This window comes from Impatiens glandulifera, chromosome 6 (genome assembly GCF_907164915.1).
Source record: "Impatiens glandulifera chromosome 6, dImpGla2.1, whole genome shotgun sequence".
Classification (NCBI taxonomy): Eukaryota; Viridiplantae; Streptophyta; class Magnoliopsida; order Ericales; family Balsaminaceae; genus Impatiens; species Impatiens glandulifera.
The window spans coordinates 45,449,843-45,462,632 of record NC_061867.1 but is presented as its reverse complement, the minus strand read 5'-3'; the positions used below and the strand labels follow the sequence as shown (position 1 = coordinate 45,462,632).

Genomic DNA, 12,790 nt, shown 5'->3' with positions numbered 1-12,790 from the left:
CCAAAAGGATTCAAAATCGCGCGGGCTGACGACATGTTGATGCCAGGCGCGCAGATTATTTAAAAAACGGCCAAAACATGTATTTTTGGTTTTTTTCGGCTGAAGAAAATCTGGAGATGTCTTTAACTTAAAAAAATCACCCAGAACGTTATACTCAATGGAATTGGTTGTTATTGAATGTTTTGGAAAGTTGGAATTGTCCTTTATCGCGTTCATTTGTATCCGGAGTAACGTTGATGCTCTTAACCCTTCAAATCGGCGATTGAACACAATGCGACCAAGAAATGATCCAACTAGACATGTCTTTGGTATTAATTCATAACTAATTATATATGACTTAGTTTTGAATTGCGACATATGGTTGGAAAGCTAAGACGTAGCCCGTTCGAATGACACCAGTCCCGCATATCCATTCAATGGATAATGCAGTCAATTAAACCTGACAACCCGATGCAAGTTCATCCACTTCATTTCAGGAGCGAACTAGAGTATGGGGTGACTTGAAAAATTCATATAGTTTGGCTCAACCATTTTGAGCAAACGAGATACCATTGAAAATATCTTTGAGTTAGTTTTCATTTGATACCAAGTAGCGCTCATAGTTCAACCAACAGCCCACGTGAGATCGCCCGTAAGCCAAGCTGTCCACTTCGAGACCCACATCGTTCCATCGAGAATTGCATGTACTTGCGGCCAATCTTGAAGAATTTTGAACTGAGAATGAAAATGTGTAACGTATCTTCACAAACAATAGTCAACTACATAGGCGTAGAAACTATCACACGGGATAGTCGCATAGGACATAACTGATGCAGACCTTTCCTCATGCGTAACCAAACACCAGACCCTTAATCCGTGAATACTTTATTTTCATTCTTTAGTTTCTTAGTGAAGTAACTAAAGTAGTGAATCTTAAAGTCAACCAGATTATTACATTTTGAACATTTACTAATCTGAAACTTGTACGGGCCAAGCAATAAAAGACCTATTCGGGAGTTGTTGTATTGCTTTGGAGTTTTGGGACAAATTCTATAAAAGTCTGGAGCTGATCAGTTTCCCGAACGAATTGAATAAAATCAAAGATGCAGCATTACTCAAAGGCAAGGGAAATAGATTTGTAACAAGTGTATTAAAGTGTGGCTTTGGAGTAGTGGTGTATAACATTTGGCAAGAACGGAATGCAAAAGTATATGGCAGAACCCGCAGGAGCGTTGAAGAGTTATGGAAAGATATTTTATCGGATTGCAGCGCCCTCACGGGAACGTGGAGAAGAATTTTAAGCACGGAGCAGAACTGGAATATCTATAGGAACTAAAATTTACCGTTTTTTAAACTCACTAAAATTGAAAACATTGTAATATATTAATTCATTTACGTTTTTAGTTTTTTAGTTTTTATTCAGAATGTTACGACTTCAAAATCATTTTAGGCCTGTCTAAAATGATCTCTTAAACTCGTGGTTTTTTTCCAATTTTTGAGAATTTTTAATGAAATGACGCTAAGTCGTTTTTCCTAAAAAACTGGTGAAACTTATAAAATTGTCTAACTAGAAATATATATATCTTTTTATTGAGAAACGACTTAGTGTCATTTTATTAAAAAGAAATATATAATTTTAATCATTGTGACGAGGGGTTTAATACAGACTCGAATTTATTAGTTAGTCAAACCGAGGAAGTGAAGTTCACTAAGGCTGTTATCGAGCATTTAATTCCACTACTTACAGGTTACTTACAGGTGAGGCTTCCATCCATCCCAATGTGGACAAACGTCAAATCATAGTTGTCAATAGCGCCCGTAGCGCTAGCTATAGCGAATAGCGTAACGCTCCCTTATAGCAATAATGCGCTATAGGCTACACACTTTCAAATAGCGCCGCATTTCTAGCTATAGTGCCAATAGCTATAGCCCCCTAATAGCGCGCTTTTTTAAAAAAATGTATATATATATTATTTATTTGACTTTTCAAATTTCCCAAATTATCTTATTTTATTTTATTATTTTATTATTTTTTCCTTATTTTTTTATGACTTTTCGTCTTTTCAAGGTTCTTTTATTTTATTTTATTCTCTTGTTCTTTTTTCTCTTAAGACTTTTCCAATTCTTTCTTTTTCTCTTCTTTTCTTTTCTTTTCTTTTCTTTTCCAATTCTTCTCTTTCTCTTCTTTTCTTTTCCAATTCTTTTATCTTTTTATTCTCTTCTTTCTTATTCTCTAGCCGTTTTGTCTTCTACAGTCAAATCGTCAACTTGCTGGTAAATTTTTCATTTTATAGTTTAGATTTTTCATTTATATAAGTTTTAGTAATAGTTTTATATTTATTTATTTATTTTGTTTTGTTTTAGTATTGAATAGAAAACATAGAAAAACATAGAAAAATCGGGAAAAAAAATATAGGATGGAACTATGGGAGAATGTTAACTTAGATAAGATTACTAATGGAATATTTTTTTTAGAAAGCGCGCTATAAGGGGCTATAGCTAGAAAGACTGCGCTATTTGAAAGTGTGTAGCCTATAGCACCTTATAGCTACAAGGGGGCGCTACGCTACTCTATAGCTTGCGCTACGGGCGCTATTGACAACTATGTTCCTATGCTCACTTGAGGTTGGTCTTCTACTAGACAAACAACCCGACAACGCCTACCAACCAGGGATCAAACATGATCGGCGACAATAAGAGTTGATTGGTGGAGAATAAGTATATAAAGGCTTCCATTGCAGAGACCCTTCGTCTCATACTCTCTCAACTCTACTATTTCAATTTTTGTTAGTTCTATTAATTATTCCAATTTTCAAAAAAACAATTCACCCAAACAATATTTTACTTGTTCCCAATATTACATAGAACATGTTGAGTATTGTCAAGTTTTAAGTTGACAATAATATCTTTTTTTGAAATACATGTTCAATATTGTGTTGTGAATGGTCAAGATAAGAGGAAAATATTATTTCACAAAACCCTTAAAATGTGGACTTCAACATGACAAACTTGCTCTCACATGAGCACACTCCTCTACTTTATTAAGAGGACTCATAACATTACCAAAATAAATTATTGCACTCTACCACTTAGACAAATTTAGAAACAAGATAAAAAATAATTACCATTATTTGCTAACAATATTCATGCACTCATTTCATAGTACCAATTCACAATTTGTATATCAAATTCAAGCCATTATCAGATCAAAATGAATCATTATTGTGTTATATTACATGCATGGCAAATAACTACAAAGTAGAACAGGACAATAAGAGCAAATAAATCAACAAAAGGACAAGGAAAACAGTAATAAATCAAGAGAGAAATTGTAACCATAATTGTACCATTTCTTTATAAAAAAATCAAACATGTTTAGATTACAATGAGAGAAAACACTCTAAGAATATAATATTGAGTAATAATAATTCTGTACCTTTAATATGATGTCTAATCAATCTTTGATCCACTGCTATTAACTTCCTCAGATTCTGCTCTGCACCTTGCAAAAGGTAATTAAATATCTTAAAATTGCTTTCAACTTCTTCATCCCCAAATGACAGTTATAAGAAACATTTAAAACCAATGATCAGGCAGGCATGTGAAAGAAGGGATTTATTGCAGTTCAAGAATTATTAACTATGACAACCAGAACAAAATATTTATATATATTATTTTGTAAAAGACTAGCACAACAACCCAGTCATGTCCTTCTATATCGAATTTGGTTAATTTATCCATGCTTAAACCAATGAATTAAGTAAGTTGAGAATTCATTCTTAGTAGAGTGTGGAAGCAGAGTCCGAACAATCTCACAAATTGGACGTTGTGCAAAGAATGAGAATTGAATTCCGATCAGATATTATTCCCCACGCATGTTGTTAACAATGTAGCAGTTTAGGCTAGTTTGACAGATGAAATTATGAAAACACTTGTGATTCATATTAAGAGCTTAAGTGCTGAACATGTTCTGCATCTTATTGAATTTCTGTATATCCTTTTCATTAATAATACAAAGTTTTTCCTTTTCACCAAAAAAATAACAACAGTGAATTACGTAAGCTCAGATGGTCTAATCATATAATTGAAGCTATCTCAACAGATCTTACAACTATTCAGCCAAGAAAATGATAGAGATATTCATTAATCTAGTTTTCTTAATAAACTAGTTATTTTTCCACTAAGGTAACTCAAGTGGCAAGAATGATTCCTAAGAGACCAAAGGGTACGGGTGCAATTCTCACTAGAACGCCTTAAGTTGAAGTGGGTGTCATGATTGTGGGAGGTCATGCTAGCATCCTACATTACAAAAATAAAAAATAAATCAGTTATTTTCGGAAAAAAACTTATTAGATGAAAATATGGAATATTTGGATTATTTAAGTTAAATGGTCAAAATATCCTTAATGTTGCAAATGGTATAAAGAATAAAATACAGATATTTTGATATTTGAATGATCTGATATAACAAGTGATTCGCGATGAGATTATGATTTATTTGGAAATAATCTTTATCAATGAAGGCCTAAATAACATTGAAAATGCCTCAAGTTTGATGAGACATTGAAATCACACATAAGGTTATGGCTTGTTATGGAAACGTTTCCATATATGCTCAAAATTTTCAGGAATACAGAATAAGCATGTTTCAAGAAAACTAACCAATTTTTCTCTTCTTGAGTAAAGTTGCGGTTGTATAAAGGAAGCTCAAATAGGAACACCGTCTTGAACCATGAGGGCAAAATTCCATATACAGCTGGTGGAAGCAAAATTAGAGGGCTGTAGAAGTTTAAAAGGAACTTCAGAAAAGCATATTAACTTTAACAAATACATAAAATGTTTGGGAAGTGAAGGAAATAATAAATTAGTTAATATCAGAGACCTTGTGGTACTCTTGTATAGCCTGTACTCCGTCACATTACCATATTTCTTGTCAGCAGATTCCTGAAAATAGGATTGTATTAAAATAATAACCTCAAATCTACACATGCAATTGAACGACGAGCAATACAAACACTAACCTCAAGTAAAGGTAGTCCGCTTAGAAAAAGCAACAGTAATGTTAGGAAAATTGGCCCCAGGACAACAAGCCAGTCTGCACCTTTCAGTACAGGAGTTGATGCAACAAAAATTCCCCACCAGAGAAGAATCTGGAAACAAACAATACGAAAGTGCAATACACAAGAAGAATACATAACGGGTCAGACAAAGATGCATACCTCACGATAATTGTTTTCAAGAGCAATGAATGAGAAGCAATTTTCTGAAAAAATTATATCAGCAGTGATGCAATTGTCCACCATCCTCATTTAAGTTTGAACTATAATATTCAGACACAGAAAGAAAGATTGCATATAGTGTTTCATCGTGTCTCAAATTTCACAGGGTCATTTATGTTTGAACTAATACCATTCAAACTGAATAAACTACCAAGCTACGAATTCTGGTAAATCAATAGGATGATGTGCATTTCTGTTTTGAATATGACATACTAAACGCATGAAGAACCTAGCTGTAAATCTTTACAAAAGAGTAAATTTATGTTGTATAGTCAACAACTTGTTTAATCCTTGTCAAACCCACGAATCCTTAAGACAATTAATAATCTAGTTTATCGTGGTGTATCCAGTATCCTTCATTTTCAACTATCTAATGACCAAGAACAGAAAGAAGATGCATACTGCATTTTCAACCATCTAATGACCACCAAAAGAACAGAACACGTATTCTCCTAATACGCATAATGGTCCCACTTGAAAACACCTGGATACAATATCTGTATCCAAAAACTAAACCTAGTTAGACAAATTTAAAAAATTGATTTGTTGTTTCTCTTATGGATATGGATACATACACAAAACTTACAAACGGGGCAATGAATGCAAGAAATTCATGAGTGAAATATAGGTAGAAACCAACAAATTCTAAGTTACTTTCCAAAAAGAAAAGTCCTAAGTTCACCAGCTACAATAGTTCAATTCATGAGATAGCAGCAAAAACTGTTATTTTGATGTTTGAACTAACCTCACCAAAGTAGTTTGGATGACGAGAGTAACTCCACAGACCAGTATTACACCATTTTCCTCTATTTGCTGGATTATTCTTGAACCACAGCTTTTGTTGATCAGCAGTGGCTTCAGCTATTATACCAACTAACCACATAATCCATCCTATTATGTCCACAGCTTGAATAGACGGATCTCTGTTGCTTGCATTAACAATTGTTACAGGTAAACTTACAGTCCACACCCAAACCGCCTATTCAAAAGAAAAAAGAGTATACAGATAACATTGAATATCCAGAATACTGTTAATTATATGATTATAGGCAGGATCATGTAGAACCTGAAATATCCAGAATACTACTAATTTTCCAATATTGGCACGCATCTCATCGAAACGTCGATCTTCTCCCCATTGTAAAATCCTGGGAAAGGGAAAAGGACATTCTGAATTTAACAAGTTGATGCTAATGCAAATGGAGCTAATAAACAAATGATACAGCATGTAATAGGAAAATCATGTAAGATATACACATATACCATTCATATATTTTTGGAAGTTCTACAAATCCAATATATTTATCACTAGTGTGCAAAGACCATATGTAAAAGGAACCCAATTATATACTTCTCTAAACTGGAGACAAGATAATACTCCATAACTTCAGAAACTTATCTTAAGACCGTCATTTCCCTTCACCAACTAGAAACAAGAACCTCCTGGCCGAAAAAATAAATGAAAACTAAAAAACTATGACCCTGTTTGTTAGGTACAAAGAAAAGGGTTCAAGATAATTTGTTTAGAGTTAATGTGGCATAAAGTGGTCTAAATTTTTTGTAGAAAAGACAATGGCGCTTACAAATGAAAGAGAAAGTCACTTACAAAAGAAGGAATCAAAAAGAAAAGATACCCAGCAGGTTGAGTATCACAAGAAAAAACAATGAATAATCTATATGACTAGAAAAGCTAAATAAGCCAAACAAAGCAAAAAGAAAAGAAAAGATACCTAACATACTGAGTATTGCAAGAAAATACAATTAACTTAATCTATACGACAAAAGGCCAATAAACCAAGCAGAACATATATCATAAGAAAGGCAACACAGCCTTTTTCTCATAATCTCTCAAACAACAGCTGGAAATTGAGATAATGTAGTTACTTCACACTTTGTCTTCCTCTAAATAGCCTAAACTCATTCTGATGCCATCATGGTGTTATTGATGCAATATCAATTTAAGAGTGTGCAATAGAAATCCAAATACACGTATAAAACCAATTCTTATAATCTCGATAAAACAAAGGAGAAGAAAGGTTACAGACCTCATCAACAGAAAGAGACCTAGACGAAGGCCCCATATTACTACCAGCAAGCTCAACACAATCTGAAAGGCAACCAAAATCATGTTACAATTAGTTGTCTTATCAATTTATAATAATTTTGGTATAATTGGTGATCACACATGGTGTTAAACCATTAAGAAAGCTCGAGTATTTACAGTTCAGAATCAACATTAATATGGACAATAGAAAATTAACATTATGGAAAAATTCTCTAATGCCTACTCAGTTAATAGATATGCAATTGTACAAATAAACTTATAATGTTGATGTTGATACAAAAATAAGGCATGACAAACAAAACTTTATTTCTATTTAAATATTGCTGAAGGACAAATGTTCTAGGGTTATACACACTCAAGTTTTAGTTACCTGCTACAATAAGGATAAGGATGAGAGACAGTTTGAGACTCTTTCCGGACCTCTAAAATTACTAGAACATTGATTTTCAAGGAGGGTGAACACTGCAAGATATTTTGGCACATGATATACTGAATTTTCAGCAAAGCAAACAAGAGCTAGGTCATAAATTGTCGATGAAATGATCAATAATTAGTTTTTATGCAGGTTTCAGCCTATGAAACCCATCTTTTTGTTTGTGTTTTGGTTTGTGATTATTTTTGTTCATGTTATTTCAGACACATTTTGATGTAATTTTGATGTTTCCTTTTTAGGCATGGGAGCAGCTTATTCTTTTCTCTCCTTACAGTTACCTTGGTCAATAAAAAGAAAGAGCTAGGACATAAATCCATGTAGCTAACGAAGACAAATTGAAATAAAATTGACATAACATCTTAAGTTGGAATGTTCCAGCAACTTCAACATCAAGCTGCAACAATAATAATTATTTTGTAGATTCCATATAGAAGTTCTTCATTATTTGGCATTTAAGTTATAGGTTAAAAGAGAAAGTTGTGAAAAGATTGATCTAAGAGTTGAATTCATGACTATCTGGGAGTAGGATCAATTAGAGAGGGGTAAGTGAAATAAATGAATCTACATTGTATGTTGAGGAGTGAGAAGGAGTCAATCAACCATCTCTTATTGGATTGTTCTTACCTCATTCTCTATTTGGAAGAAGATCACAAGTTGTATGTGTATAGCATCAGAATAAAGACTGGAACCATATCAAAAACTGGATTATGTGAAAACAATAAGTTTCTATATTTGAACATCCTTATATGTGATTAGGTTATTGTTATGAGATTTGGGATGAAAGAAATTTGAGGATCTTTGAACCTAAGAAGACTCAAAACAAATATGGAAGACTGTGTTTTTGTGTTGCAACATCCAAAATAAAGGTGCTGAGGTAAATTTCCTAATTCATATCCAAACTAGTTCTCTGCAAAAAATGAAATTTTGATGATGACAAGTTAATGTAGCTTTGGTTACTTAGTTTTCCTCATTTGCTCTTCAGAGAATTGGGAATGAGTTGTCTTTCCCGATTTTATTGCTTCTTTTGTCAAAGTAAGTTATATGTTTTATTTTCTTTTGAGATACTCAGATTGCTGTGTATCTTTTATTTGTATGTACAATTTGACTTTTAACTAGGAATTGCTTCCCAGAAAAAAATCTAATCCACAGTCAAGCCTTGACCTCCTAAGTCCTAAGATGAAGTAGATATCAAAAAGAGCTCCCTCAAATGTAAAAATGTTCCTTTTATGTCTTAGTCGGCTTAATATTACAGATTATATGTTGCAAGACACAAGAAAGAGAGAAAGTTGAACTAGTGATTTATACCTGTCTGAAATTCCATGAGCCTTTAACAACCAGGGTCAATAAAGCAAGTATAACAAAATTGGTGCTACCTGATAATGAAGGAAAACTTGCTTTATTTTCAAGACAGAATTAGCTGACATCTGGAAAATGGAGATGTTCACAAGGATAAACAGTAAAAATAACAATGTCATAAAAAAGATGGTCAAAATCACAATTACTGAAAGGACATGGATAACAAATTAAGAGTCTTAAGTATTAACAAAAGACACCCCAAAATACAACAATAGTCAATAGGGATAAGCAGGCCACTAGCCCTACCCGAGCCGAAAAACATCTGATCATTTAGGCTTGGTATTGTTCCTGAGTTAATGCAGACTACTACATTTGTTAAACACTTCAGCTTGCCTTTATTCAATTAGAAGACTTTATCTACATCTCAATTGACTATCTACTGCTACATTAATTGAGTTAAACAGCTTTATTAAACATTATTATCTATTGTTGCTTCTTGGTATTAATATACTTGATTTCATTGTTTTGAGTTAGAACCTATATTTAACACATCTCATCCGTCGGATATAGTATCTTCATAGAGTATACCGAACCTTTTCTTTTAGTAAATGTTCCAAGTGTAAAGACTCAAATCCATGACCTTTAAGACATGAGTTCTAGGACTCACTCTACCACTAAGTTATGAGTCTCCACATAGAGTATACCGAACATATACTTGTATTAGGGTCGGATTAATATTTAGCCAAATAACCGAACCAACCTAATATGCGATCACCCATAATAGTCAACCCCATAAGTGTTCTCGAACATGAATTGAGTTGGAATATGTTGTGATCCTCTTTTCTTTTTTTGCTAAATTTATGTTGTGATCCTCACTTACATACTATTGTGCACCATCAAAACCAGGGGATTATTATTGAGAAGTTAATGATCTGGCAAGGGAAGTTTCAATTGTTAAACAGATTAGCTATTGAAGGAATTAGCTTGGCAAGAGCGGCTACAGTTGAATAAGTGGTTAACATCAAACTCTCTCAAGAGCAGTTCTTCCCTACCTAGTCTATCTTCTAATTCTCAATCTATCTTCTGTTCTTATGAATTTAGTATACTTTAGTGAAGATAGATTGAAATATATTTCTAGAAGAGTTGCTTCAGGAATCTTGAACACATGAACATATACTTTCTCAAAACCAAAAGAAAATACTGCATAGACTAATCGCTTCAATATCTAACTTCATCCAAACTTTATTTTTTATTTTTTTTAAGATTGCTGGGTTTCGCTTCTCCTTTGATCCCGCGAGTTACGCATATAACCCGCAAACACACTTAACCACTTAGGGCCCGAAAGGGCTCAGGCAAAGATATCCACCTCTTGTTGTTACTAAACTAGAAAAGGAGATAACTTTATCCAAAATTTGTACTCTCCTCTCAGGGAAAATGAATCATAAACACTGGATTTTAACTAAAAGACAATACATGAATGACCACTTCAAAAGAACGATTGACGTTTATAGATGAATACACTCTACAATACCTGCGAAATCAGTGACTTTATCAATTTTAAGAAGTGCTGTGACAACAAAGAACACGAACTGATAGCCGGCCTGCAATAATAAGACAACAAGTGAGGATGAAAGCAAACATATAGAAGAAGATTTGAGTTCTTAAGAGAGGAAGGGAAACAATACAGTGACAATTGCTGTTAGAGCTAAGAAATGGGAATCCAGAACAGTTCCCATTGTTTTGATGAATTTGAGAATCTTTGTTTGTCTCTTTGAAGAAGATGAACTCTTTACAGAGAAATTGCTTTGAGTTTATATGTGCGGTTGTCAGTTGATCAACGTCACTGTTTTATTACATTCCAAATTTACTTGGTGCTGGATAATCTCTATTATTATATAAAAGTCAATTAATTTATTTCTTTTCTTTTTATTATTTTTTTATAATTTTCTGTTTTTGTTGGAATTAAATATTTACTTAATATATGTCTTTAAATTATTCAACTATTTAAATTCACTTTTGGGAATTATTTTTTTACTTCTTTAAAATTTTTATCTTAAATAACTTGCTTATTGATGAAATAAACTTATAAAAAAAATTATAGTCTTACAAGTTACAAATCAAATCAAATATAGAAACACTAATGATTATAGTTAACTTTAAAATCAAAATAGAATCTATATAAAAATATGTAAAATTATTCCCACCTTATCTAAACCATATCATACACATCAGCTTAAAATACTTTAAGAATAGAGAGATAGATAACTTTAAGTAAAGAATATTTCTTTTAAACAAAATTTTCATACAAGGATGACAATGGAGCGGTTAGGGCGCGGGAATGCATTATCATTTTTGCCTCGTTTTACTTCGAGGATTTATTTTATTATCATCCTCGTTTCGTTCGATTTCGGAGAATCACCGTAAGGCACCATTTATATTATATTCTCTAAAAAAATTATATAACGATTTTTTCAATATAATATATATTAAAAAATTATATATTTTTTTAAAAACGGTTAAAATCATTTCATTAAAATTTCTAAAGTGGGAGGGTCAAGAATCAAAGCTAGACAAACTCTAGCTATATTATCAAAAGATGACAATCAAACGACCCTAAAGAAATTGATTAGTAACCATCAAACATACGAAAAACAAAGATTACAAACAAAGATTACAAATGGTATAAAATTCTAATTATCCCAATCAGGATTTTTATTTCCATACCAACTTGATGTTTCAACAGGTTGTCTTCCTCTTCCTCTTCCCCTTCCTATTATAATGAAAGAGGGGTGAACTAAAGATGATGATGAGTACTGCCTATTCTCATTTTGATTTTTTCCTTTATATGAACCCGTTCTGATTTAATAATAAGAATTATTCTTCAGGAAATCTAAGCTCTTCACTTTGTTGTTCTCAACTTGAATTTCGAGATCATTGTCTTTATTTTCTTCAGTTTCATCTTTAAAATCCTCAGCAACTTTGGATTCCTCTATATCAACCTTAGAATTCTCTTCTTCCTCTTGATCAGCCTAACTATTTTCCTCTCTATTTTCATTAGAAGTCACTTCAACTTGATTGGATTGAGAATCCTCAACTATCTCTTCAATATGATTAGGTTGAGGTTCCACCTCCTTCATCGTACTGCTTTCGTCTTGTATATAATTTTCTTTATCTTTCATTTCCTGATCTTTAACCACATTTTGTTCTTTGATAATAGGCACTTATGTTTCATTTTCCTGCATCATTACTTTCTGGCCTTTATCAATTTTCTGATCTTCTTCCTTAGCTAAATCACAATTTGGGCTTGCATGACAGTATGTTTTCCTTTTATGTCTACTACTGTCATACTATTCCGTAGTGTGCTTCTAGGATGCACCTCAATGCTACTTCTAGCAAATGATAGGTGATCTCCTCTTTCAGTAATTGGGTCCATGTATAATGATGTACCCAATAAACCTGCAAAATGACTAAGAGTTTCTACATTATACATGTGTGCAGAGATATTCCAAAGTTTGAACCATATCTGAGTTGTTTCTTTAGGCTTGCTTAATAGGTTCAAATCTTCAGACCATCTTTCCAACTTCATGCAGTTGGATCCAATATATGTATGTCCATTTTTTAGAATTTTATCCAAATTTGATCTCTTCTTAAATTTCAGAAAGTAGAGATCATGTATATTTGCTGAAATTTTCTCCAATCCATTTTCCTCCCATTGCTTCATAAATGTCTTTTTGGTGA

General features: G+C 32.7%; 1 protein-coding gene across 3 annotated transcripts; it reads right to left on the bottom strand.

Moving 5' to 3' along the window:
• Nucleotides 1–3,116: 3,116 nt before the first annotated feature.
• Nucleotides 3,117–10,890, bottom strand: LOC124942570. Of its 3 annotated transcripts, none has more exons than XM_047483099.1 (10): nucleotides 10,738–10,890; nucleotides 10,584–10,653; nucleotides 9,062–9,129; nucleotides 7,304–7,365; nucleotides 6,325–6,406; nucleotides 6,004–6,237; nucleotides 5,001–5,129; nucleotides 4,862–4,923; nucleotides 4,642–4,758; nucleotides 3,117–3,481 (listed from the first exon to the last, which is right to left on the bottom strand). In XM_047483099.1, exons 1-10 carry the CDS (start codon nucleotides 10,786–10,788, stop codon nucleotides 3,430–3,432), a joined length of 927 nt encoding a protein of 308 aa, XP_047339055.1. In that variant the 5' UTR covers nucleotides 10,789–10,890; the 3' UTR covers nucleotides 3,117–3,429. The 3 variants fall into 3 exon arrangements, with proteins under 3 accessions (XP_047339055.1, XP_047339057.1, XP_047339056.1); XM_047483101.1 differs by having other exon boundaries at nucleotides 3,117–3,475; nucleotides 10,738–10,889; XM_047483100.1 differs by lacking the exon at nucleotides 3,117–3,481 and adding an exon at nucleotides 3,927–4,278.
• Between the last annotated feature and the right edge of the window lie 1,900 nt (nucleotides 10,891–12,790).